Raw genomic sequence first — 26,450 nt, forward strand, 5'->3', positions numbered from 1 at the left:
GATATAACAGGTCCTTTAATAGTGGTTGTATATATTTTCTTTGGGATACACGTGCAAAAGTTACGTTATATATAGAATTTGTTATAACCGTTATACTTAAAATTACTTCATCTGTTCGTAACAATGTATATGTTCTCACTGTTCATGTTAATTTATTATTACTATACCTACATTTTTAAACTTTTGCTCCCAACCGTAATATCTAGGGTCAAGGAATTGAAATTATTACATATGGATATCGAATTTTATCGATAAAACTTAAAAGGATAATGTGCATCACTACATAAATATTGGGCGGGCAATTGCTATCGTTGGGGCGGGCGGGGGAAAAGTCGATACCTATCGCGTGTCATTATACGATGCACCCTGCATTGTGGTTAACGCGTTTATGTAATTATTATTCTTAATCTTTTGGCACAACAATCCACTCAGGTGTAATGTATATACACGCTTAAATCAACAACCACCTTTACAACCTTGTAAAAGAGAGCTTACTTTGTTTAGACAATATTTAGAAGGCAAAAACATTGTACAGCAAATCAAATTGGCGAATAATTAGGTATCACAAGATGTAGTTATGCAGTAGAAATGTCAAAGGTTTGATTTCCTGGCCATAACTCGTACAGCAACGACTTGCCTTTATTTTTATTACAAAAAAGGCAAAGACTAATAAATTATACATTAGTAATTTGTACAAGGACATATTATTGATAATTTTTATTTATCAAAGATAAAGAGAGGGATGATGAGAATGTAAGTACATATAAAGATCTGTTTCCTTCGATTATAAATGTTGGTAATCGAAGTCTGCTTTATGTTTTTAATTTTTTAAGAGAAAGGGGCAAACGAGCGGGAGCACCGAGGTGATCAATGACACCCAAAAATATTCAATATATATCATGTAGTTTATATATTTTAAACGTCTTTGTTTATTAAACTAATTAAGGATGCAAAACGCAGGACCTCTATTCTTTGTACAGATTTATGACATAACCGAAAATTCATGACTACCGCGAATATGCGTGTGGGCGGAAAATGGAACACCTTCCAGGTCCAGCTTAATTCTCCGAAACAATAACTACTTAATACTGTATTAGTGTGAAGCGAAAAGGTAAAAGTACTAAAATATTGATGAACTAGATAAGAAAGGTTGTATAATCAAGTTTTATTAAATTAATAAAAAAATGAAATTGAAAATTTATTTGCTAGTGTTACCTAAAGTAAGGCAAAAATATTACCAAACTGATTATACCTAGTGACAAAAATGAATTTATAAATTTGAAAAGTAATCCGAAAAAATCAATTAAATTTATTTTGATAGGTCGTGATTTATTTATAGTTCATAAATTACAATACTGCAAGGAATAAGCGCCAACCATATTTATAAATTAGAAATTTAGAAGCTGACCTCACTTAGCAATAGCAACACTGACAAACAACGAACGAAGAACGAACGACGTGCCGATGAATTGCGGTTGTAAAAGGGAAAGTTATTTCTTCTTGATTTTAGTGAGATCAAGTTCAAAAGCGTAGTAATATAAGCAATAAAACAATAGGTTTTTTTGTTTCAACAACATTTAACACTCTAAATAAACGTAAGTATCAAAAGTTTTTTGCAATAACTTCAATCATCATTTTGGCGGTAACAGTCAAATACTGTGTTACACTTTGTAAAATAGAATATTGTTTTGTTCATAATATTGGCAAGGGGCTCTTTTGACTGTATTTGCTTATTTATGTTATAAATAAGAATGATAATTCTGCGCTGCACGTGGCATTTTACATTCTTATTGTTTTCCTTACACCAGTTGTCACGTTGACCGTTACAACCCGGCGCGGCAGGTATGCACATTGATATGCACCTGCGACTTTGTAATTTGCCATTTCATCTTGTTGCGTAGTATAAATAAGCTATAAAAGTTAGTATTATACAAAAAATAAAGAATAAGTATCTAACATTACAATCGCATACTTAAACCATACAGCTAATCGTGATTACGAATGTTTATTTGGTTTGATTTTATTACATCTTATTAACTTCTGTATGCAGTCATACCTCTATTTTACAAATAAATGCGCCTTCCCAAATACTGCCGTTCACTTTTGAAAGATGGATTTGTCTTGAATAATTGACATTCGAAGAACAAATGTTTTGTTTTATGTTTTAAGATGGCTGATGTAGCAGATGTGAGCACTTCATCGCCAGCAGAGTTGCTAAGCGTAGGCAGGAGACATCTTGCGGTGAGAAACTATAGTGCTGCGGTTGAGGCTTTGACTAAGGCCTGCGAGCTGCTTGCTGCTGAACATGGTGATACCGCTGACCAGTGTGCTGAAGCTTATTTATGGTAAGTTACGTTTAACATTGAAGACCAGTTTACTAATTAATGTACTATTATAATGTTTGTATATCAGCTAAATTTGAGACTAATGTAAATTAAAGATGTAAGAACTAATTTAAAATATGTTGGTCTTTTAAACAGTCATGTGATACGCATGTAAATGTTATGCTAGGAAAAACATTATATAGAAATATAATTCAACAGGTACGGCAAAGCCCTCCTTGGTTTATCAAGAGAAGAAAGCGGTGTCTTAGGAGATGGTATGCCGGGAACTGGTAATGCAGATGAAGATGAAAATGGAGGTACATTGGACTAAATTACCAAAGCTTTTCATAGTTTAAAATATAAAAATACTTGTATGTGTAACAATAAATATTGTAATATTCAGATCAAGAAGATAATGATGAAGAACAGAATGAAGATGGTGAAGAGGGCACTGAAGCAGAAGCCAAAATGGAGACTCAGGATGATTCAGCTGACAGTGGAACTGAAGTGGAGAAGACCGAAGCTGAATCTACCACAAAGGATGACGAACCAACTGTGGTAGCATCCAGCGGGAATGATGATGAGAAACCTGTTAGTATTTTATTTAATTTATTTTTGCACATACATTTGCTAACTTTAACAATACAGATCCAACAACTAAAGGCTATTCAGTTGCCATAAATAAGCAACGCAACAAGCAACAAATTAGTAAAAAAAATTTAAAATACATTTCGTTTAATTACGTACTGATGGTTTTTCACATTAGTGGTAGCCATTATTTTAAAAAAAATTCTATCTTAAATTGCATATATCTTCAATTTTTTGTTAATTTTGACTTATAATTTGGATACAAGGGGACTTCAAATGGTGATGCAATGGATGAGACTATGGACAATTTGGACAATGAAGACGATGTTGACAACCTGCAATTAGCATGGGAAACACTTGGTGAGTTATCAAACATCATCAGCTTGTTCATTACTACTGAAGGGTATGAGTCTACAATAAATTAGGGGCGACAAAGCCTTATTACTTTGTCTTTGAGTTACTTTGTAGATATGTGCAGGTTCCATCACAATGATTTTTTGTAAAAAAACATGTTAAGAAGTACTTCCACACTTGCTTAATACCACAATAATAATTAAGAGCAAAAAAATTAATCTTTATGTCATTTCAGTGACTTAGTAAAGAGTACAATGTGAAATTCCGTGTTGTACAGATCTGGCACGCAGTATTCTGAAGCGTCGTGTGGAGGCGGGAGGCGGGGATGCTGCAAGAACGCTACTGGCTGACGTACATCTTGCGCTGGGAGAGGTCGCTCTGGAGAGTGAGACCTACGACAAAGCTGTCACAGATATGAGTATGTATATGATTATATGAAAAGTAGCTTTTGCCCGCGAATTCGTTCGCACGGTATTAAAAATATTTAATTATTAGCCTATGTGTTTTTCCAGATTATGTTCTACTAATTTAGGGGTCCATACAGCTGTGTCCGAGATACCTTTAAACAAGCATCTATCCTTCTATCCGAATATTTGCTTTTTTATTTATAATATTAGTAAGATGTTAACAAATATATTTTTAATTTACTTTCCAGTGACCTGTTTGGAAATTCAAAAAGAACTGTACAGCAGTGATGATAGGTGTATAGCTGAAACGCACTATCAAATTGGTAAGGAGAAATATATCAATTTTAAGAAACACAAAAAATATATTGTATATTCAAAGTAAAATAACGTCTTTCCAAAGGAAATTAATTTACAACTTTCAATTTACATTTTTCTGAAAAGAGGGTGATAATTAAAGAAAAAAAAACCTTTTTAAAAGTAAGCACTAATGTTCTTGTAAATTTAAAGGTCTAAAAATAAATAAGACTAACTATTTGCCAGGACAATTCAAAAGAAATAAACTCGAGGTTGTATCGTTTCATTGCCGCCTTCCAGCTCCATCATCAGATCAGCACCATGTTATGCAAAATTTCATCTCAATCAGTAAGAAAAGTAGTATTACAGATTGTAATTATTTAATTTCTTCTTTAAAGGTCTCGCAAACTCTTTGGCATCAAGCTTCGATGATGCAGTAACACATTTCAAGAATGCAGCGAATATTCTAGAGTCGAGAATCAAAGCATTAGAGAGTGCTAATCCTAAAGATGATGCTACTATAAAGAAATATAAATTAAACGATCCATTCTATTCTATTGAAGCAGAGATAAAGGAATTAAAGGAACTTCTACCTGAAATACAAGAAAAGATTCAGGATATGACAGATTGCAAAGCCGAGGTAAGACCCTGTGATTGTCTAGAGGATACTAGAAATATGTTGAGAAGTTTAATGTTGAAAGAAAAGAATCATAAAATAGTCACACCGATGTAATTGGGAACATACTCTTTACATTCCATTCTATCCATTATAGGATTAAGCATTTATGATTAAGTGTAATCTTCCTATTGATCTAAATCAAATCTAATTCGCTAATTTTATCAGTATTACGGTCTGTTTCACAATGTCCAATTGTTTCCTTTGGATTTTATTTGACAAAGTTGTTGTTCTGCAATTAAAGTGCCGATAGCCTAATGGTTAACCATGTGATCGGAAATCGATACCCTTAAGGGTATCGATAGTTTGAGTGGTAAACCATATCCTAGCACAAACCCGGTCAAGCTTAGTTGGATTGGTACATTTTTTTTTAAATATTAGTAAATAAAGAAAAATTGCTAAGATTTACAATAAATCTGAAAATCAGCTGTTAAATACAAACTGTCTTACAGAATGTTAGTTAATTTATTTGTTAGTTATCCAATACTTTACTTGGACATTGTGGAACAGTTCCTTTATTGTCCATGAGTAAATTGTGATCAGTATTAAATTTAGAAGACTGAAAATTTGCTAAGTAACATTTTTTAACCCTGTATTACTAATTCAGAATGATTATTCCAGTAAATAGGTACTTTTTACCTTAAACTTTTTGTTACAACTGTAAAGTTGTCTAGACTTTTTGCCCCTAATTGTTTTTTATGCTGTGAATTTCATTGATTTTTTTTTAGTATTATATTCTTATATGCCTATGAATCTCAATTAGCATTTGAAATACTCAAAATGTATAATACTTAGAATTGCACTAGTCTGTAAGTTTTTGACTCTCGTGATATACCACAAGGCCATTTTTGTATTGCGTTTACAATTTTTTTTCAATAATAAAATCATACAAAATTATACCTGCCTATTATTTTATACCCAATACAATAATGACCATGTGGTTTTTACATGGAATTTTGAAGCTGGCATATCTATTACATCTGTTAATCATCATTTCATAAATTAAATAGAATCTCCTATGAGTCCTCCTGTACTTAGGGAACGTACCCATACTATGTGACCCGATTAGAGGGGTGGAGCAGAATCTTAAATACTATGGGTCACAGGAGCGGGGGGGTCTCAGATTTTAGTCACGTAGTCGTTACTTGTTTTTTTTCATAATACATAATTCACTAGTAATTTAAGTATGCATGCAGCTGCATTGTGCTATAAAGAGTATGACCCTTTTTTTTTAAATTTTGCCTGTGAAATGATTAAAAATCATAATTATGAATTAATACGTAAAAACTAAACGGAGGGGGGGGTCTTGGCATGTACTACGAGTGGTCACCGAGGTGTGGGAGGGGTCGAAATAACTAAAAAAAAGGTCATATAGTATGGGTATGCTCCTTTAGATGCCTGAACTAATTTAATTGGATGTTAAGTTGATTAAAGTTGTTTGTAGTCAATTAATAGATATGAAAAAAAAATCTTTCTACATGTTTTCAACAAATAACTAATCAATACCAATAGCTATGAATTCAAAATGAAAATTTCTTACCAAGCTATAATTTACTTCACATTAAGGCCACATATACAAGAAATTTAAAAAGATAAATTCAAGCTTCATGTTATTCAATTAATACTTTATTTCAGACGATAAAGCGAGTCCGTGAGACTTTATGCCCAGAGAATGGCGAGGGTTCAGGAGAACCAAGCATTGCCAGTTCGACTACCTCTGAACCCAAACTTAAACCTGCTGCATCAGACATCTCGCATCTTATCAAGAGAAAGAGGAAGGCTAGTGACAGTGAGGCGGATTCTGTCTCAAAGAAAGTTAATACGTGAAGTGTGTTTTTGTGTTTGATTAGTGAAAAAAGTGATGTTTTAGTGTTAAGAAGCCTTCTAATTAAGTTAAGGACATCCAAGGTAAGTTTTTAAGATGAATCTACTTGAAATTCAGTGGTTATTATTTTTATTAGCTTGTTTATGTACTAACTTATGTTATTTAAAAAATTAAAATCAACATATAATATTGGAATTGACTAGAAAATTGTAATACATATTTAAATTTTGTTCAATTTTATGCTTTTTACATTTATTGTTTAATATATTTTTTTTATGTCTTGAAATAAATTACATCTTTACACACACCAATTGTTAAAGTTGTTATCAATTCTAATATCTGATTACTGTGGGTTTCCAAGTCCAAATTCCCTGTTTAAAACATATTGCAATCTCTGTGTTATCAAAGATAATAAAAGCGATGATATGTTCTATACAGAGATTTAGGTAAAAACTCACGGTTGGTAAAAAGATGCAGCTGTTATTTGACAAGTCTCTGACTGAAATAAATGTAAGGTATTGTGCTTGAATGTATTCTGTTAGTATATTGATATATTTTAGTATTTGTAAGTTTGTAAGAAATTAATGTTCTATGTTAATTATTATAATAAACCTATGGGTATGTTTGTATTGGATTTTTTATTATTACACCATTGATCCATACCACATTGGTCCATCTTACTAATATATATGCAAATGGTTGGATGGATGTTAGAAGGTATATGTAGAACAGCTGCATGGATCTCACTGAAATATAGTATAGATGTAGAACATAGTTTCGTAGAACACATAGGCTCTTAAGGCTATTAACTATTAGCTACTTTTACATATATATTTTCATCAATTTTGAGTTAATGAAACAAAAATGCAATCTTATGCTGATACACCATGAAGCCATAATCCAAATATTATATTAAAAAAAACACATTTTATTCTACATACTACATACTATAGTTTGTGCCAACTCTGATGTCCACCAAACTTTACCAAAATTTTCACTACATGAAAGTGGACAAGCATTAATTAAAACATTGATTATATTATTGCTTGAACAATTCTTCAAATTCTACAATACTTTTAAACTTTCACAACAGCTTTTCCTTTGTTTTCACCGGCAAGTACTCCAAGAAATGCATCGAAAATGTTATCAAAGCCTTCTGTTACATGTTCACCAGCTTTTAACTGTCCACTCTTGATCCAGTCTACTAGTTGTGAGAATCCCTCCTGCCACCTCTCATACCATTCACCGGTTATGAATCCTCGTATAGTAAGCTGTTGAAATACAATCGCTGGCTGCAGGATTGTTGCTTTAGGTAATTCTTTCATGTTATTTGAAGCTATGCTTCCACATACTGATACTCTCCCAAATTTGTTCATTTGATTGATAATAATACTGCTTATTTCTCCACCGACGTTGTCAAAGTAACAGTCCACGCCATTAGGAGCGACTTTCTTAAGTGTTGTCGCGATGTCCACAGTTTTGTAATTGAGTGCTTTGTCAAAACCAAGTTCTTTTTCTAGCCATTCCACTTTGTCATCCGAACCCGCAAAACCGATTACATGGCAACCCTTGATCTTGGCGATTTGTCCGACTAGAGAACCGACAGCTCCCGCTGCCGCCGTCACAACAACTGTTTCACCGGCTTTTGGTTTACAGATTTCTAGAAAACCAAAATAGGCGGTGACTCCTGGCATACCTACGGCGCCGATTCCTAGTGATAGCGGTAGACCTTTCAAATCAGGAAGCGGATAAACATATCCTACAGGTCCACTGAGTTCTCCATCTTTAGCGATGGTATAGTCGCTCCAACCTTTATGCGTTACCACTTTCATGCCAATAGAAAACTTGGGGTCTTTACTTTCCTGTACAACTCCAACTTGGAAACCAAACTGATCATACGGGACCTTGAACAAATAATTGTAGCCGCGTTGGTATGGATCCACACTAAGCCATTCAGTTTTGACCAAGATCTCTCCATCTTTTAATGGAGGTAATTCATATTCCACTACTTCGAAGTCTTCACGTTTCGGAACTCCTTCGAAATATTTTTTTACTACGTACTTCCTGGCTTTAACCATAGTTAAAACCAGGTCTAGATTCAACTGCAGAAAACTAAAAAAACGTTATACTTATACGCGAGTAAACTAAAGTTATCGCAAGATAAAGTGAAACGACTCATGATTAAATAAATCACTCATGTACTAATGAATGAGACAGCATATATTTTTATAATGTTTCGGTAGCAGATTAATATACGGTAACCCGTTTGCTTGTTTACCTCATATGTTACTACTACAAAAGTATTTACAAAAGATTAACACTAAGCATAGCTGATGCGATGCATTACAATTGCTAGGCAATATTTCATTTAAGTTCTTAATAGCTATATTTAGAAAAAAACAACTTTATTTTTACATTATGTAACATTTTTATTTAACTTAATATTTACATTATACTACTATTTGATATATTTTTCTCTTGAAGTTGAAAAAAATTTAATCGTAACATTTATCTTTATTTGAGTACACATTAAACTTTCACCACAGCTTTTCCCTTGTTTTCGCCTGCAAGCATTCCAACGAACGCATTAAAAATGTTATCAAAACCCTCTGTCACATGTTCTGCTGCTTTCAATTGTCCACTCTTGATCCAAACTACAAGTTCAGGTACCACTTTCGGCATTAGGTCACGCCATTCCGAGACAAGGAATCCTTGTATCATAAGATTTTGAGAGATTATTGCTGGCTGTAAGATTGTTGCTTTAGGCATACTCCCCTCTTCATTGTAGGAACTGATGCTACCACATACAGATACTCTACCAAATTTGTTCATTTGATTGATAATAACGCTGCTAATTTCTCCACCTACGTTATCGAAGTAACAGTCTACGCCTTTGGGAGCAGCTTCTTTAAGAGCTTTAGCGACGTCCACGGTTTTGTAATTAACAGCTTTATCAAACCCGAGTTCTTTTTCTAGCCATTCCACTTTGTCGTCAGAGCCCGCAAAACCGATTACTTTGCAACCCTTGATTTTAGCGATTTGTCCGACTAGAGATCCCACTGCACCTGCGGCCCCGGTCACTACAACTGTTTCCCCGGCCTTTGGTTTACAGATTTCAAGGAAACCTGCATAAGCAGTAAGACCAATCAAACCTAAGGCACCCACAGCTAACGATGGCGACAGACCTTTAAAATCTGGTAGAATGTAAAGATGGTCTAATGGTGAAGCCTGCACTCCATCTTTAGCGATAGTATAGTCACACCAACCTTTATGTGATACCACTTTAGTGCCAACTGGGAATTTGGGATTTCTACTCTCTTTGACAACTCCCACTTGTAATCCAAACTGATCATAAGGTATCTTGCTTAACTTATTGTACGCACGTTGATATGGGTCCACACTAATCCATTCTGTCTTGATGAGAATTTCACCGTCTTTTAACGGTGGTAAGTCATATTCCACTATTTCGAAGTCTTCGCGCTTGGGCACTCCTTTGAAATAGTTTTTAACAACGTACTTCCTTGCTTTCACCATGTTTGGTCGCTGGTGGAAACTTAACTGAAGATAAATTTGATGAAATGATTTTTATATCATTCGCTTCCTTATCGGTTATCTCATTTTTATTCAAAAAAAAAGTGCATGTCATTGTCTTACCACTACTAGAATGGTACTAGAAAAACTATGTGATGAATATTTATTTCACCATATGTCGAAAAAATTAATGATTACGCAATTTTCTGTTAAGACATTGGAATATAATCTATCTGGATGTATCCATGAATTGCACGTTGATAGCGGAAATGACATTTCTAAAATAGATCTCTGAGCAGAAAAAACTAAGTTTCGGTATATCGCCAGGAATAGAAAAGATGCAAATATGCAATTGCAGTGGCAAGTCTATTTGCTTCTGAGATCATAATCCCCGTTTAATACATGTTATCTCTGTTTTGTCAAAGTAAATGACAGGGATGTCGATATGCTTTATACAGAGACTGGTCTCAGAAACTCACGTTAAATGTTTATACTTTTATCATCATTTAAGATACGTCCCTTTTCGGGATGAGCGAAAATGTTAATTATCTTAGAAATGATATTGAGTTGAATATTTGTCAAAATAAAATTTACTTAGGTCATAGCAACGCTCAGTACCTTTCTCACTATCATTAGTGTTATCGGGTAAAGTAAACAAACATCTAATTAATTTATTTGTTTTATTAAAAATACAACCACGTTCCTGACAACAAAATCTGTAAATGTTCGCATACCAATTACGATACGTTTCTTGTTAAACTGCTTTGTTGTTTATTTCTTACAAAGAAAAGTTCAGGACAATAAATACAATACTAAACACATTATTTAAGCCTTCACCACGGCTTTTCCTGTATTTTCACCGGCAAGCATTCCAATGAAAGCATCAAAGATGTTATCAAAGCCTTCTGTTACATGTTCCCTTGTCTTCAACTGTCCACTCTTGATCCAGTCTACAAGTTGAGAGAAACCTTCTTGCCACCTGCTGTACCATTCCCAGACTAAGAATCCACGCACTGTGAGCTGTCGGAACACTAATGCTGGCTGTAAAATAGTCGCTTTTGGCATTTTTGAGACATCCTCATTGTATGAGCTGATACTACCACAAACAGCTACTCTTCCATATTTGTTCATTTGGTTCATAATGATACTGCTTATTTCCCCACCGACGTTGTCAAAGTAACAGTCCACGCCATTAGGAGCGGCTTCTTTAAGAGCTTTTGCGATGTCTACAGTTTTATAATTGAGAGCTTTGTCAAAACCGAGTTCCTTTTCTAGCCATTCCACTTTATCATCCGAACCCGCAAAACCAATTACTTTGCAACCCTTGATCTTGGCGATTTGTCCGACTAAAGATCCTACGGCTCCCGCGGCTCCGGTCACTACAACTGTTTCACCGGCTTTTGGTTTGCAGATTTCGAGGAAACCGAAATAGGCAGTTGCTCCCGGCATGCCTACCGCGCCAACTCCTAATGATGGCGAAAGACCTTTCAAATCTGGTAAGGCGTAAACGTGGTCAACGGGCCCACTTGGTACGCCATCTTTAGCGATTGTATAATCACACCAACCTTTGTGTGTTACAACTTTAGTGCCAACAGGGAACTTTGGGTCCTTACTCTCTTGTACAACTCCGACTTGGAATCCAAACTGATCGTAAGGTACCTTATTCATCATGTTGTACGCACGTTGGTATGGGTCCACACTGAGCCACTCTGTTTTAATAAGGATTTCACCATTTTTTAACGGAGGTAACTCATATTCTACTACTTCGAAGTCTTCCCGCTTGGGAACTCCTTTGAAATAGTTCTTCACGACGTATTTTCTTGCCTTCACCATGATTGGTCACTGATCGAAGTTCAACTGGAAAGAGAATATGGATTTAAAACGTATTCTTTATGACTCGCGTACTATCTTGTCAATTATCTTATCTTAAAAACAATATCTTTTGCGGTATACATCTACATTGATTAGGTATTAATTTACAAGAGTATAAAGTAAATAAAATGTTTTTCTATCACAGAAAAATGAACATAATAATTATTTCGTTACTAAATTAGTCACTTATACAGCAAAAGATTGATATTATTATTATAAATGCGATTGTTTGGATGGATGGATGGATGTTTGTTACAAAGTATCTCTGGAACGGCTCTTGATGAAATTTGACACAGATGTAAAATTTTTAATTCCGCGGACGGAGTCGCAGGCAACAACTAGTATTAGATAAATCTACTGGGACACAAGTAAACAAACACAGTTATTCGTTATATTGCTTATCGTGACGCACGCATAAAATATCTACACGGTAAAAATGAAGTATTTTGTTATAAAAAAAATCTTAATACTTTTAGGAACTTCACAATTTACCTCGCGATTGGATTAAAATTAACATTTATACGTGATAAAACTCTTAAAAAAACTAGTTGTGTACACCGGTACTTACATTTAATTAAATTTCAGTATCTAGGTAAATAGCTATGTGATTTTAAAAATCAAAGTACACAATAGACACGACCGTCTGGCTTGCCACACTGGGAGTAATGTAAAGACGAGTCATTGTCCAACATGTTTTATTGAATATCAAGTTGTCATTTTGACCTTGTAGCTTCTAGTCTAGCGTCTGTTTCCACTGCGGATACGTCGTGTATAAAAATAATATTTTATCGCTGTTATTTTCATAGAGAATGAACGGGAGACATAATGTATTTATACAAATGTTTGGGCGGTGAAAATCCACGGTAATGAAACAAAAGAACAAATACGTTATTATTCAAAAGTTTTTAGCGAATGTTGATTAAGTTATCATTTTTTTTATATAATAATTGTTTAAACTTGAAAATAAACTTTTGTGATCTTTGATGCTGGTGAACAGTAAAGAAACATTATTTTCATGTGTTTCTTATAATCTGTAGATTGCAGTGATAATGTCATTTACTTGTTACCAAAGGGAAAACATAGAAAATTAGACCAATTTATAATTTACTGGCTGTCGCACGCAACTTCGTCCGCGCGAATAAGGAAAAAATATTATCTAGCCCATGCTTCCAGACTATGTTCTACATCGATACCAAATTTCGGTGAGATACGTTCAGCCTTTCTGGAAATACCGTCAATCAAACATCCATCCATTGTTTGCATTTATACATTAAAAAAATGTCTGTGATAATATTAAAATATTTTTACTATAATTAATACTTTTATATTCAATGACAAATCATTGGCTTTATTAAAAAATATGTTAATAATTTGAAGGCCTCTTCATACGTCTCTACGCGGAAAACAGGATCAATTATTACTATTTATGTCTACAGTACTAAATAGATATTTTAACACTGTACTCTAAACATGTTGTTTATTCAATGACATGCAAAAACCTACATTAATTTTCGTTTTGAACCTGAATACATACGGTTTCAAATGTATGCACATTTTACACAATTTAAACTTTATTGACTCTCTTTTAGGTTCAAATTGTCTTGAAATGTTTTGTGAATTCGTAAGATATGTAATGCAAACAATTTAATCATGACCTAGAGGTGCCCGTGACCATTAGGTTACTCAATATTTGTGTTAAAAGATTAAGAAAGTATTTCTATAGTGGTGAACAATAATAGTTATATAATAAGTTACATAGTTGGTAATATCTTACTGATAATATGAATGCGTATGTTTAGATGGATGGATTTTTGTTTGAAGGTATCTCCAGAAACTGTCTGAACGGATCTCGATGAAATTTGGCATACATATGGAACATAGTCTGAAAGAACACATTGGCTACTAATCTTGTTTGTTTTTAATTCCGCGCAAACGGAGTCTCGGGCAACAGCTAGTTACTAGCTATATACAATATCCATATATCTACATTATTTCTTTGTAAATTTAAGAATTGATAGCACCTATAAAATTTAAATAATATTTGATTTGTGACATTTTTTAATCTGTATCTCTTACACTGACATTTCCAACTTAAAGTTACTTTGTCATACGTCCAATTTTTCTATGTAAAGTCATGTAAAGCACCATTTGTATGTTTAGAAATTTTGAATTTCAAAATTACGGCTATTTTAAAAGACAATGGCCAGTGGTGACTCACCAAGTCCTCAATACATGACGTATTCAAAATCAAGGGTCCCTTTATTGGGTGCGCTAATAGATTATGTGGATACCAGCATACATTATTTATGGACAAAATCATTCGTTGCAGCTGAACAAATGCATGTACAAACATCAAAATCTACGCTATCCATTTCTTTTATGACTTTCGTATGCTTAGTGTTAGGTTTACTTGCGAATGTCAAGATGGAAGTTGTGACTATTGATGAAACGACTTTGGAACACGATCTCCACATTGTTTTATTGAGTGAGAAATATAAATTGTATGTGGACGATGTCGATGTATCAAGTAAGTTCTGCTTACGAATTTTACCCCACTATTTCAAATCAAGAGTCTCGTCGGCTCAGGGGTCAAGCACTTGACTTGCAATCTGCAGGCTCTGGGTTCGAATCCCGCCATGTACCAATGTGTTTTTCGATTTCCGATTTATATATGCACATTTATCCGACGTTCTTGCGGTGAAAGGAAACATCGTGATGCAACCTACGTATATTTGAGAAGAAATTCAAAGATATGTGTGACGTCAACCAACTCGCACTGGGCCAGCGTGGTTGACTATGGCGTAATCACCCGTGACTTAGGGTAGGCTCCGACCTCGTCAGTGGGAATGATGATGATATAAATCATTGTCTAAAAAGTTACTTTTCTGATGAAATTACCAAAATAGTTGGGCCGCTTCTTCCTCTTGTACCGTTTACGTCTTTACCAAGTTTAGGTGATGTTAGAATAAAAGCTTAAATTTTATAAGAAATCTATTTAATTATTAGTTTATAAATTGTTTTTATTTAAGTAATAATTCTAAACATTTATTCGCAGAAATTTTGTGCTGCATTGAAGCTTCCGATACCTTATTGGTATTGATATCCTGCTTCTTGATATGCAATTCAGGATTTGCGGTAAATATTATAAAATAAGTCCAAAAAGTATGGATGGATTGTGTGAAAGAAGGTATGCGTAAAAAGGGGGTGAATTCAGATAAAACAGCTGATACAGATGTATGGGGGAGTAGTACATACTGTGAAGACCCTCCCTAGGGATAAGGACAGGTTGATGATGATCATGTCTAAATAAATACAGTAGCTTTGTTAATTGTTTATTTGATATTGAAATGTTACACTTTTACAACAGCCTTGCCCACATTTTCTCCTCCTAACATTCCTACAAAGGCGTCAAATATGTTATCAAAACCTATCGTTATATGTTCTTTTACCTTAAGTTGTCCGTTTTTGATCCAATTTATAACTTCAGGAAAAGCTTCATGCCATCTATCGGCAAATCTTGAAACAATAAAACCTTCAAGTGTAATCTGTTTGCTAACTACATATGGCTGTATAATTGTAGCTTTTGGCATTTGAGTTGGATTATCATTGTACGAACTTATGCTGCCGCAACACGCAACTCTTCCAAAACTGTTCATTTGTTTAATTATTATACTGCTTATTTCTCCACCAACATTATCAAAGTAACAATCGACGCCGTTAGGAGCTGTTTCCTTTAGAACTTTTGAAATATCTACTGTTTTATAATTAAATGCATTATCAAAACTGAATTCATCTTCTAAAATTCGTACTTTCTCGTCCGAGCCAGTAAAACCAATTACTCGACATCCTTTAATTTTAGCGATTTGTCCCACCATAGTACCTACCGCTCCAGCAGCGCTTGTTACAACCACAGTTTCTCCAACCTTAGGTTTGCAAATATCCAATAATCCAAAATAACCAGTCGCTCCTGGTCTACCGAGAGCACCAATTCCATAAGACGTTGGCAGATCTTCAAAATCTGGTAGTTTACAAGTTCTGAGTGGTTCTTCTTCATTCATATCAACTATACCATAATCACACCAACCAATGTGAGATACAATTTTAGTACCAATTGGATATTTAGAATGATTGCTTTCAATAACTATTCCGATTTGAGACGAGAATTGATCAAATGGAGGGGAAAACATAGTGTTGCGAGCTCTTAAGTATGGATCTACGCTGATCCATTCCGTTTTAACTAATACTTCACCGGATTGCAAAGATGGTAGTTCGTATTCCACTATTTCAAAATCATCCCGTTTAGGAACACCTTCAAAATGTTTCTTTACTACATACTTTCGTGCTTTTATCATTTCTTTTTATTTTATACCCAAATTCCACTGCGAATTGAACAACGACTGAAATAACAATGATACATTTATAAATGTTTAACTTAATCCAGATAAATATGTAAATGAATTTAATAAAATAATTGTATTTGCGATAAATACGATTACTCTAATCAAGTTCTGTTCAATATTTTTTGTACAGGATGATTCTTAATGGACGGATAACTTTTGATAGGTCCAAGATTTATTAGTTGTAAATATCATTCGATACTGCGGAATAAATAAATGAATGAGAGCGTCGGTGGCTCAGGGGTCAAGCACTTGACTTGCAATCTGCAGGTCCTGGGTTCGAATCCCGCTACGTAATGTGTTTTTCGATTTCCGATTTACATATGTACGTTCCGACGTTCTTGCGGCGAAGGAAAACATCGTGATGCAACCTGCACCTATCTGAGAAAAAATTAAAAGATATGTGTGAAGTCAACCAACCCACACTTGGCCAGCGTGGTTGACTAAAGCCGTCACCCGTGACTTGGGTAGGCTCCGAGCCCCTCGGTGGGGACGTATAGTGATCTGATGATAATGACTGCGGAATAAATAAAGTATTATATGCGTTGCTAATATTATCGTTCCAATTAGATACAATTATAATAATACATTTTTTACTAAAGAATTCTATTTTATCAAAATTTTGATGGCTATCATTTATTACTTTAAACGTTTTAAGTTCATGTCTATACGATTATTACAGAGGTAGATAATTCTAGATAAAAAAAATCGATATCGATAAAACAATCCTTGTAAACGTGATATCAATACATTTGTGATACAATATTATGTAACATAATTCATAGAATTATATTCAAATATGCTTTAATTTGATAATTTAAATATGTATCCATATAAAATTTACGTACGGTTTAAGTAACAAAGTATTTTCAAGAGCTATATGATTTTGTAGAACATTTTATGTGGTCCTTTTGCATATTTGTCGCTCAGCACACTGAGTAAAATTAAGTATTCGTATCCATCCATTTTAAATTTGTTGATAACATCGTAAAAAACAATTAAAATGACTCAATTAAAATTAATTTTCCCAAACATACTGTAAACAATATCGAGTGTTATAAGTTCTTTTCGCTTCTGTTCCATACTCTCGTAATATTTCTCCAGCGTCATCCTACTTGCGAGTACATGTATTTACCCTGGATGGGTGTAACGCTGCGTGGACTAGCACTACGTCAACTACCAACATGCGCTGCTCTCCTCTACACAATGTATGTCGCTAATGAAGATATCAACACGCTGTTTCTCACTTCATTCGCTTTATTATTCAGTAAGTGTTATTGAAAGTGTTTCTAGTTAACTCAATCCGTTTGTCGATTTGACGGCGTTAGTATGAACAGTGACTTCCACGTTATGCTCTGACACGTGGCATTGAAAATTGATACAATGATTTACAAAAGCGATAGAGTTGCCAAATGAGAAGAGAGAAGTAATAGGATGTGTACTACGTAACGTAAGGAAGCTGAAAATACTAGACGATTAAAAGACCTCAACCTTATCGTAGTTTATAAAATTCAACGACCTAATTTATGAGATGTGCTACGGAGACAGTTCTATAGAAAGTCTGTCGTGTTAAATTTCGAGATACGACGTTTTAGCCTGATTCCTTATAACTTACTCATATATTTTTTAATGCGAATGTTAAGATGTATGGATGTTTCTTTGAAGGCAACGGATTCGATGAATTTGGCACACATGTAGAACAGAGACTGAAAGTTTTTTTTTAAGTCACGGACGTAGTCGCGGGCGACAGCTAGTTATATCATAATTTTTAACAGTTACAGAGTTACGACTGTGGTTGGAGGTTGTAAGGTTGGTATGTCTCCGATGGGAGGCCAATGAACAAGTGAAGATATGCGGTTTGGAACAAGAAGTCAAGACTCTATGGAGTAACGAAGAGGTGCCCAGTATTGAAGTGTCCAATTTTGTTTATTAAATTTTGTGCAAAGATTCGAATGCTGAGAAATTATTAATTGATGTTCGAAAACGTATCGTTAAATTTTAATGCATGTTATTTTATTGTGAGTTTATTGGAAAAATAAACAAATTAAAATCCTTATTATACTCCCTATTATTATAATACATAATCGACCCCAAAAAAATAGCAAGAACAATTAAAATGTTTTTACTTATTCTATTTTAAATATCCAGCATTGTATAGCATTTTAATGATTGAGTTTAATTTCTCATCATCATCACCATCAGCCTATACTAGTCCACTGCTGGACATAGGCCTCTCCTATGGCACGCCACAGAGCACGATCCATGGCCACTCTCATTTAGCTCTTGCCAGCTGCCCTGCGATGATCATCGCTCCACCGAGTCTGGGGACGTCCTAAGCTACGTTTGCCGACCCGTGGTCTCCACACAAGAACTCGTCTACTCCAACTATTATCGTTTCTTCGGGTTATATGGTTCTATACTTAATAAAAATAGATGTATTTGGTTTTCATTTTAGAATAACTTTTGCCCGCAACTTTGTCTGCGCGGAATAACGAGTGCCATTTTTAAATACTGTCCGCTGACGATAACAAACACAACAAAACCTTTAACATATTTAAATCTTATCAATTTATATATCCGTACATACACATTTATATAATTAACTTAAGTTGTTATATATTTTAACTTAAGTTGTTTTTTTCATCAACTTAAATTTTGTTTTTTATTATATGTATACCGGAGTAACTGATAATTGTTAAATGCTATAATGTCGTGAGTGTGGGTTTTTGTAATTTTTTGGACTGAATATTATATACCAATCTGAATATCGGTGCCCACGATACAGGCATTGCCTAGTGTGGGCATCACTAGATTACCCAAATTAACTAAAAAAAAAGAATTAAAGAAATCGGTGTAGCCATTCACGAGTGACGCCTTGAGAAGTAGGGATTCATTTTTATAAGATTAGCTATATTATAATTAAAGCAAAAACTTTTTTCTATTATGTATATTTGTATAAAACTATTAGGAACTTTTTAAGCATATAAATAATACTTTCCTATAATAATATTATCACTAAAAATACTCGTAAATTAATAAAGAAATATACTTACTCTAAACATAATAAACATATAAAATATTGTAACGTTTACACAAAATGTAAAATCTACAGTCATAGTAATTTGCAAGATATGATTTTATATATATTGACATCGTTTTGTATTAGTATTTATGAGTTTTTATACATGACTAATTCGGTTTGACCAAATTTCGAGAGCGAGGTGTCATTCGTATAGCTCAAGAGTGTCATTCATTCTTCTTCTTACTCCATAATCAATGTGATTGGGGTTTTAAGAATATATCACCACACTGAACATTTATGTTTTGGATTCATAGGCGAGCCTGGTGGACAATTGAACTCATTGGCGAAGTCCTGAGAGTTGGATAATGTACCGATGACTCGAAATCTGCCAGGAGAATGCACAGCTGTCTTCAGTTTATTCCGCATTGCTTCTGGCCGCATCGCCCCACACCAGACCTGTTGGTGGCATTTTGAACGTATATTTCCATTGTAGAAATAATCATACAAAAAGAGAGAAAAACCTACATTTATTAAGACTATTTTTAACCGTGAAAACCCACTGTTTTTACAAGAGCATAAGTAATACAGTTTGATAGAACTATGGATACTAGAGAATCTGTATTAACTAGTAATTAAACTAAAAATGTCCAAGTTTGAAAATCAAAGATCATGTTTAAAAGGAAACCATACCTGAGCAAAATTAAGGAAAAATAATTGAGTGTGCGTGTGATTGAGACCGGGTAGAGTCTCGTCTTCTGAACCGTGTTTTTTTAGCCACTTGAGGTATGCGTGGAATGCTTGCTTCACACCACCGTTGTCAGCTATGTTTTCGCCCTAAAAAGCATGTAACATGCATCCGCGTTTAGTTTGATGAGTAAGGGGTTGCAGTCTAAATCACTATCCTGGAATCACCATTTTGGAAAGGATCGAACTGAATACTTGATTGTAAAATCTACAATACACGACTCCGACCTGTGTATTAACTCCGTCGAGTTTCATGTTGACTTCTGGAACAACGTATCTTCCGTACTGGTCAATGAGGCACTGGGCACGGCGATGGAAAGCCTCGATGGCGGGGTCCGACCACCAGCGGTGTAAATTACCCTCACAGTCGAATAGACGACCCTTGTCGTCAAAGCCATGGGTGATCTCGTGACCTGAAATTATAATTGATATAAACGTTAATTATTTTAGGCGCACTAGGATTTGGAACAAGTTGCCAATGTAAATGACGTCCGATAATACCTTTTAACAAGAGAATGATACTAAAAGTGGTCCCATTTGCTCTTGTCGCTAACACGAATTAGGATTTTAGTTTTTTTTAGGTAACAATGGATACGTACCTATAACAACACCTATACCACCATAATTAAGTGAACGTGGAAAATGACGATGATAGAAAGGCGGCTGTAAAATACCAGCTGGAAACATTATTTGGTTTTTATTTCGGCTGTAGTACGCGTTTACAACTGCCGGTGCTGTGTTCCATAATGACTTGTTTACTGGCTGTCCAATACTGTAAATAATAATTAACTGATGCTATCGCTGCTTTTTTTAAGAATAAGAAAGAGATGACAATATGTGTTTATACAGTTTTTTCGGCAGTTGAAACCAAAATCTTACCGTGATTGTTCCATTTTTGTTAAATGCTGTAATATATTCAGAATATTCTCAAAATATTTATCAGGATGTATCTTAACTTCTTTGTATCTTTCGTTCAATTCTTTTGTATTTAAAATGAAATCTGGATATCCGATTCTAAGCATCATAGAATCAACTTTATGTCCGGCTAATTTTTTTGTGCCGGAGTCTATCCAATCGGTCATGTTGAGTATCTCTCTAAAAGATTGCTGTATCTCTCTTGTCATTGTAAGTGTATCGTTCTTGCTCATTTCATCAAAATATTTCCGAACGAACATCGATCCTAAAGCCATTCCCATATTGGAGTTCACTTGTGAGATACAATTTTTCCATCTCGGCGGTGCTTCTTCACGACCGAAAAGAATATAATAGAATCTAAAATAAATCATTTATTATTCGAATTATGTTTTAATTATCTGTGATTTATGTGTTGATGTGACACTAATTGTATTAATATATAGAAACCAAAAGTCTTAATATATAAAGCATGTATTTCAAAAGGATTAGTAGTTAAATAACGCAAACATATTAAAATTAATTAATTCCCGCTATAAAAGTTAGGTGTGCTCCCAAAATGTAGATTTATCATGAAAATCTAAGAGCCTCTCTTAATGATTAGTGATTGAGTGATCAGTTGGACTTTGAATCGAAAGGTGATAAATTTAGGAAAGCGATTAGACACAATGAAGATATAAAATCAGTAGATAATAAAAGATTAAATTATGTTATATATAAAATTCTCGTGTCACAATTTTCGTTCCCATACTCCTCCGATTCTCATGAAATTTTGTGAGCATATTGAGTAGGTCTGACTGGCCAACATCTATTTTATAATCCCGCGCGAACGAAGTCGCGGGCGACAGCTAGTTATTATAAAAAAAATGCTTACTGTTGCTTTGCAGTTTGGAAACGATCATCAAGGTTATTAACCCGATGTCTCACAAATCGCCACAATAGATAATTAGCCAACGTGTCTGATTCCGTATCTTGTATTAATTTTACAAGATGCTAAAAGAATTGACATTTTAATAAAAACTTACACATCTTTTAAAATATACTGAAACTACCACTTAGTTTATTATGTCATCATCATCATCATCAGCTCACTATACGTCCCCACCGAGGGGCTCGGTGCCTACCCTAAGTTAAGCGTGATCGGACCATAGTCAACCACACTGGCCAAGTGCGGATTGGTTGACTTCACACATATCTTTGAATTTCTTCTCAGATATAGGCAGGTTGCATCACGATGTTTTCCTTCGCCGTAAGAACGTCGGATAAATGTACATATGTAAATCGGAAATAGAAAAACACATTGGTACATGGTGGGATTCGAACCCAGGACCTGCAGATTGCAAGTCAAGTGCTTGACCCCTGAGCCACCGATGCTCCTTATTATGTATAACACATAAATTATTATAAATGCGAATGTTTAGATGGATGGATGTAGTTTGAAGGTATCTTCGGTACGGCTGAACGGATCTCGATTAAATTTGGCATATACGTAGACCATAGTCTGGAAGAACACATAGGCTACTAATTATGTTTTTTTACAACTAGCCAGAGGAGTCACTGGCGACCGCTAGTAAACGGATATCCAATAAAACGTATTTTTCTCGCGACGTTCGAGTTGTTGTAAATATATATATCATGAAACAAACAGTGCGTGCTATTCTTATTTCCTTATTCTATTTTTTAACATTTTTAGTTTCTCTTTTAACTTTTTTTTATCATTTTTCAGAATTTATCTAAATCCAACCACTCTTTTCCTCCCTCCTTAATTTCCGCCATCTTTAATATTCATAAGATAAAAACATTTTTTTCTTGTATTACCAAACTTACCAACACATAAGTATGTGCAAAAAGTACAATCGTCTCATTTTTATGTATAGTTTTGTTCATAACAATGCATAAATATTTTATCCAGTCCACTTCGGGCACAAGTTTTATAAGTTTTGAAATAGGCATTCTTTTATAAATTTCCGATACATTACGCCTATCTTCTGGCGCTGATGTTATTCTGGCAAGGCTGAAAATTCAAATCTTTTACACGTTTTTTTTTATAACAGAAGGGGGCAAAAGAGCAGCGGACCACCGAGGCGTTCAACGACGCCCATAGACATCAGCAATACCAAAGGAACCGCAGATGCGTTGCCGGCCTTTGAGATGGTGATAAGCTCGCTTCTTGGAGATAATATAGAATTCCATTGGTAAAAGCATTTTTGAAATCGGTCAAATAATTTTTGAGTTTAGTTTTTACAAACATACAAAACACATATAATAAATTACCAGATTATAATATTAAGGAGTGAAGAAAAATAAATATTTACTTACCTAATCTCGAAAGCAATAAGTTTGTCAGCGCTTACTCTAACATGGTCGGGATCGCCTCCGAGAAGTTTGGCAATCGTTACCAAGTAAGTTTTATAAGCGTCTAAATATATTTTATTTGATTCTTGCAAGAAATAATCTCTAGTGGGCAAACCTATTTACGTAACAGAAGTAAATTAGAATCATCTAAACAAAATATAAAACTTTATTTAATTGTATCCTTACCTAAACTAGTTTGATCGAATTGTATAACAAATTCGTCTGAATTTTTAATATCTGGTCCAACCCATTCTGATATTAAAATGTCATTATTATAAACTCGCAGTTTCGCCATCAGTTCTAACCAATCGAAACTACTACTGTTCCATTGTTGGTTTAATATCGGCCACCCACCAAGTAAGTTGAGTAAATCCAGCAATGGTTGATGACCACGTTTCTCCAAAATTTCATGGTTCATACAAGACGCAAATAAATATCTAGATTTTAATGCCGCATCGCCGTTCGCGGGATCATTTAACATTGTTATTGTTGGTGCTCGTGTTTTCTTTTCAATCTTTCCATGACTATGTTTCTTTTTAACTCTTGTGTAATACATCTGTAGTTTTCTACCTACGTAAGGCCTTTTAGAGTTTTGATATGTAGACCGTTTTCTTTTATCATATTTAGGTTTTTTGTCTTTATTCGACTTTTGTTTATCAATATATGAATCTTCCTTTGATATAATATTGTTCGTTAGGTAACTATGCATTCCGTATTTCATTTTCCAACCAGGTCCAGTTATTTGTTTAGGTCTATGGTCCAAGTATCGACGGATCCGACTAATAATATCCGAATTATCTTTATAAGGTTCATATAATTTCTTTACTTTTTTATTATTAGCACAATCATTAATAAATTTATCGTGACCTTTAAAAAACCTCCCTCTTCTCGGTCTACTGAACAGATTATTTTGTTTGTCAGAACATTTGTGTGGGTTTGCTTGTGTCAAAAAGTTCTCACTGAGATCCAAATGTTCTCCTGGATACGAACTTTTAAGGTTTTCAGAACTCTTAAATTCTAATAAATCTTTAAGCACTGTATCTAAATTTTCTCTTAGCATTTCAAAAGTATCGTATCTAAAAGTAAAATTAATTATAATTTTTTTGATGCAAATTTGCAAAAAAATTTGCATAAAAAGATGGATCACGCTGTATACCAATAGATATGAATATAAAAGGTGGAACGATGAGGGAAGATCGCGAAAAGAGAAATCACGAATTAGGAATACAGAAGGGGGCAAATGAGCAGCGGGCATACCGAGGCGTTCAACGTCGCCCATGGATATCAGCAATACCTATGGAACCGCAGATGCGTTGGCGGCCATTGAGATGGTGATGGTTTATATAGGATTATATAAGGGTTAAAGTCACGAATGTAATAATCATATTATGAATGACATAAACAAAATTGTCTTACCCTGCTTTATCAGCTGGTATAGGATTTAGAGATGCCCAATTACCGCAAGCGTATTGATAGAAATCGTGACACGGGTCCGCTTCGGCGTCCATATATCGTTTCATTATAATCGCTTGTGTTTTTCTTATTGTCAATCGATCACCTTCACCTTTCCAGAAGGCATGAATACCTCACACACAAAAATACTTATGCTAATTTTAATTTCCCATTGAATTATAATAAGCAATTAATATAGCATTAGTTTGGAACAGCTAGAGTTAGCAATTGATTTTAGTAAAGAGAAAGCAGAAAGCTATACTGTGGGTGGTCTATCAGCAGTGGAGTAAGGGTGGAGTAAGACAGAATGCTGATGATGATACATTGATATAGGTTTGGTATTTTTTACGTTACGATATCCGAAGAGAATCGAGTTTGCTGAATATTAAAGTAAAGCATGAAAAGCTAGATACCCGTATGGGATTTGGAAGGCTTGTATAAATGCGCAGAGGAACCCATTTCACCTTCTTCTAACTCTGGCTGTCTTCTCACTTGTTCCACCACGTCGTCCAGTGGTCCTCTGTCTACGTATTGCTCTTGGAATATCGCACTGGATAAAAACAAGCATATTATTACGCTGTTATAGAAAATACTATTAATTAAGAACAAACAGCGATCATAATACGATGAAGGAGGACTAATGTTAATTTATAAATGACAAGCTGTCGCCCGCGAGTCCGTCCGCGCGGAATAAAAAAAACCTAATATTCTGTGTTCTAGACTATGCTCTTGATATATGCCAAATTTCAGCGTGATCCGTTCAACCGTTCCGAAGAAACCTTCAAACAAACACACATCCATCCATCTAAACATTGGCAACAAAACTTGAAAGTATTATCGATCTTTAACAATGTGCACAAAACAAGCATATTTAAATGTTTAACAATTTTATTATACTATATAGGTAATTTAAATAAAAAAAAATTACTTTTTTTCATGATTCTTGTTGCTGTCTCCATTTTCAAGCTCGGCATCTTCACTATAATCGTCGCTATAATCATCATTATATTCATCCCCTGCACTGCTTTTTGTAGTATGACTCTGTCTACTAAAATAAAACATATTTAACTCTCGAAACGTATCATTAATTGCAGGATGTTATATGTTCTCTACTTACTCATAGTCCTTAGAAGTAAAATGACTTTTTCGCTTAACACGATTTGGGAGATCGTATTGATTGTCCGCAATCCCCCAAATGAAACTGTCACTTGTCACATTAGCATTGTAAACATCTCTTTTAGATATCCTTTGCGCTAACATTATCTCATCTTCAGGCAAAAAAGATGTCCTAAAACCTTCAAAAACATCCCTTTCATCCGGATCTATACCTTCTAGTTTTGTATAAGTCGCAGGTATGTTTTTAACTAAAAATTGATCTGAAGGATCGTCTAATGCGTCGATTGGAGTTTTTATAATCAAGTATACGATGGCTAAAAGTGTAACAAAAGATAGTATACAAATAAAACGACAGAAATCTGCACTTTTCGGCCTTACTGAAACCTGAAATTGGTTTTGTGTGCCGACTCGCGTCATGGCAGTAGCCTACTGACAGACTGACAGCATCGCGTCACCGTACCACATTTGTAACTGGAATATCGGCCAGTTCAAACTGACCGCGATGTACTTTAACTAAATAATTGCCTTTGTACATTTGACCTTGGAGTCGTATTGAAATGACCAGCGCATTAAATAAGAAC

The 26,450-nt window shown here is 34.5% G+C and overlaps 4 protein-coding genes and 3 pseudogenes across 8 annotated transcripts; 2 read left to right on the top strand and 5 right to left on the bottom strand.

The window, feature by feature from the left end:
* Window positions 1-1,434: 1,434 nt before the first annotated feature.
* Nasp (Nuclear autoantigenic sperm protein) lies at window positions 1,435-6,600 on the top strand. Its single transcript, XM_013314004.1, has 9 exons — window positions 1,435-1,595; window positions 2,170-2,345; window positions 2,544-2,641; window positions 2,728-2,915; window positions 3,179-3,272; window positions 3,544-3,684; window positions 3,922-3,996; window positions 4,366-4,607; window positions 6,279-6,600. The coding sequence occupies exons 2-9, from the start codon at window positions 2,170-2,172 to the stop codon at window positions 6,468-6,470; spliced, it is 1,206 nt and encodes a 401-aa protein (XP_013169458.1). The 5' UTR covers window positions 1,435-1,595; the 3' UTR covers window positions 6,471-6,600.
* Window positions 6,601-7,198: 598 nt separating this feature from the next.
* Window positions 7,199-8,711, bottom strand: LOC106119122 (prostaglandin reductase 1 pseudogene; annotated as a pseudogene).
* A 212-nt stretch (window positions 8,712-8,923) lies between these two features.
* On the bottom strand, window positions 8,924-10,704 carry LOC106119110 (prostaglandin reductase 1 pseudogene; annotated as a pseudogene).
* An 89-nt stretch (window positions 10,705-10,793) lies between these two features.
* On the bottom strand, window positions 10,794-12,548 carry LOC106119109 (prostaglandin reductase 1-like). The gene is made up of 2 exons (XM_013313986.1): window positions 12,440-12,548; window positions 10,794-11,856 (listed from the first exon to the last, which is right to left on the bottom strand). The coding sequence occupies exon 2, from the start codon at window positions 11,830-11,832 to the stop codon at window positions 10,825-10,827; it is 1,008 nt and encodes a 335-aa protein (XP_013169440.1). The 5' UTR covers window positions 11,833-11,856; window positions 12,440-12,548; the 3' UTR covers window positions 10,794-10,824.
* Window positions 12,549-13,956: 1,408 nt separating this feature from the next.
* LOC106118859 (uncharacterized) lies at window positions 13,957-18,260 on the top strand. The gene is made up of 4 exons (XM_013313616.1): window positions 13,957-14,398; window positions 14,927-15,006; window positions 17,373-17,535; window positions 18,044-18,260. Exons 1-4 carry the CDS (start codon window positions 14,071-14,073, stop codon window positions 18,199-18,201), a joined length of 729 nt encoding a protein of 242 aa, XP_013169070.1. The 5' UTR covers window positions 13,957-14,070; the 3' UTR covers window positions 18,202-18,260.
* LOC106118858 (prostaglandin reductase 1 pseudogene) lies at window positions 15,191-16,265 on the bottom strand (annotated as a pseudogene).
* Window positions 18,261-19,530: 1,270 nt separating the features above from the next.
* On the bottom strand, window positions 19,531-26,315 carry Nep4 (M13 family metallopeptidase neprilysin 4). 5 transcript variants are annotated; one of them, XM_013314109.1, is made up of 13 exons: window positions 25,871-26,315; window positions 25,682-25,798; window positions 25,167-25,303; window positions 24,718-24,886; window positions 23,488-24,377; window positions 23,266-23,416; window positions 22,774-22,960; window positions 21,821-21,939; window positions 20,914-21,306; window positions 20,634-20,806; window positions 20,263-20,447; window positions 19,981-20,124; window positions 19,531-19,746 (listed from the first exon to the last, which is right to left on the bottom strand). In XM_013314109.1, exons 1-13 carry the CDS (start codon window positions 26,284-26,286, stop codon window positions 19,570-19,572), a joined length of 3,258 nt encoding a protein of 1,085 aa, XP_013169563.1. In that variant the 5' UTR covers window positions 26,287-26,315; the 3' UTR covers window positions 19,531-19,569. The 5 variants fall into 5 exon arrangements, with proteins under 5 accessions (XP_013169563.1, XP_013169566.1, XP_013169565.1 ...); XM_013314112.1 differs by having other exon boundaries at window positions 24,718-24,865; window positions 25,218-25,303; window positions 25,682-25,801; XM_013314111.1 differs by having other exon boundaries at window positions 25,218-25,303; window positions 25,682-25,801.
* Window positions 26,316-26,450: the final 135 nt, after the last annotated feature.

Source organism: Papilio xuthus, unplaced genomic scaffold (genome assembly GCF_000836235.2).
Source record: "Papilio xuthus unplaced genomic scaffold, Pxut_1.1 DF827542.1, whole genome shotgun sequence".
Classification (NCBI taxonomy): Eukaryota; Metazoa; Arthropoda; class Insecta; order Lepidoptera; family Papilionidae; genus Papilio; species Papilio xuthus.

Bases quoted from the DNA above. Each gene is read 5' to 3' on its own strand.
- Nasp (XM_013314004.1), top strand. From the start codon at position 2,170: ATGGCTGATGTAGCAGATGTGAGCACTTCATCGCCAGCAGAGTTGCTA. The intron at 2,346-2,543 runs GTAAGTTACGTT...ATAATTCAACAG, and splicing joins TGTGCTGAAGCTTATTTATG to GTACGGCAAAGCCCTCCTTG. The intron at 4,608-6,278 runs GTAAGACCCTGT...ACTTTATTTCAG, and splicing joins TGACAGATTGCAAAGCCGAG to ACGATAAAGCGAGTCCGTGA.
- LOC106119109 (XM_013313986.1), bottom strand. From the start codon at position 11,832: ATGGTGAAGGCAAGAAAATACGTCGTGAAGAACTATTTCAAAGGAGTT.
- LOC106118859 (XM_013313616.1), top strand. From the start codon at position 14,071: ATGGCCAGTGGTGACTCACCAAGTCCTCAATACATGACGTATTCAAAA. The intron at 14,399-14,926 runs GTAAGTTCTGCT...ATTTATTCGCAG, and splicing joins GGACGATGTCGATGTATCAA to AAATTTTGTGCTGCATTGAA. The intron at 17,536-18,043 runs GTAAGTGTTATT...AATTTTTAACAG, and splicing joins TTCATTCGCTTTATTATTCA to TTACAGAGTTACGACTGTGG.
- Nep4 (XM_013314108.1), bottom strand. From the start codon at position 26,286: ATGACGCGAGTCGGCACACAAAACCAATTTCAGGTTTCAGTAAGGCCG. The intron at 21,940-22,773 runs GTAAGTTTGGTA...CAATTCTTTTAG, and splicing joins TTGCACATACTTATGTGTTG to CATCTTGTAAAATTAATACA. The intron at 20,125-20,262 runs GTCGGAGTCGTG...CATGCTTTTTAG, and splicing joins TCGACGGAGTTAATACACAG to GGCGAAAACATAGCTGACAA.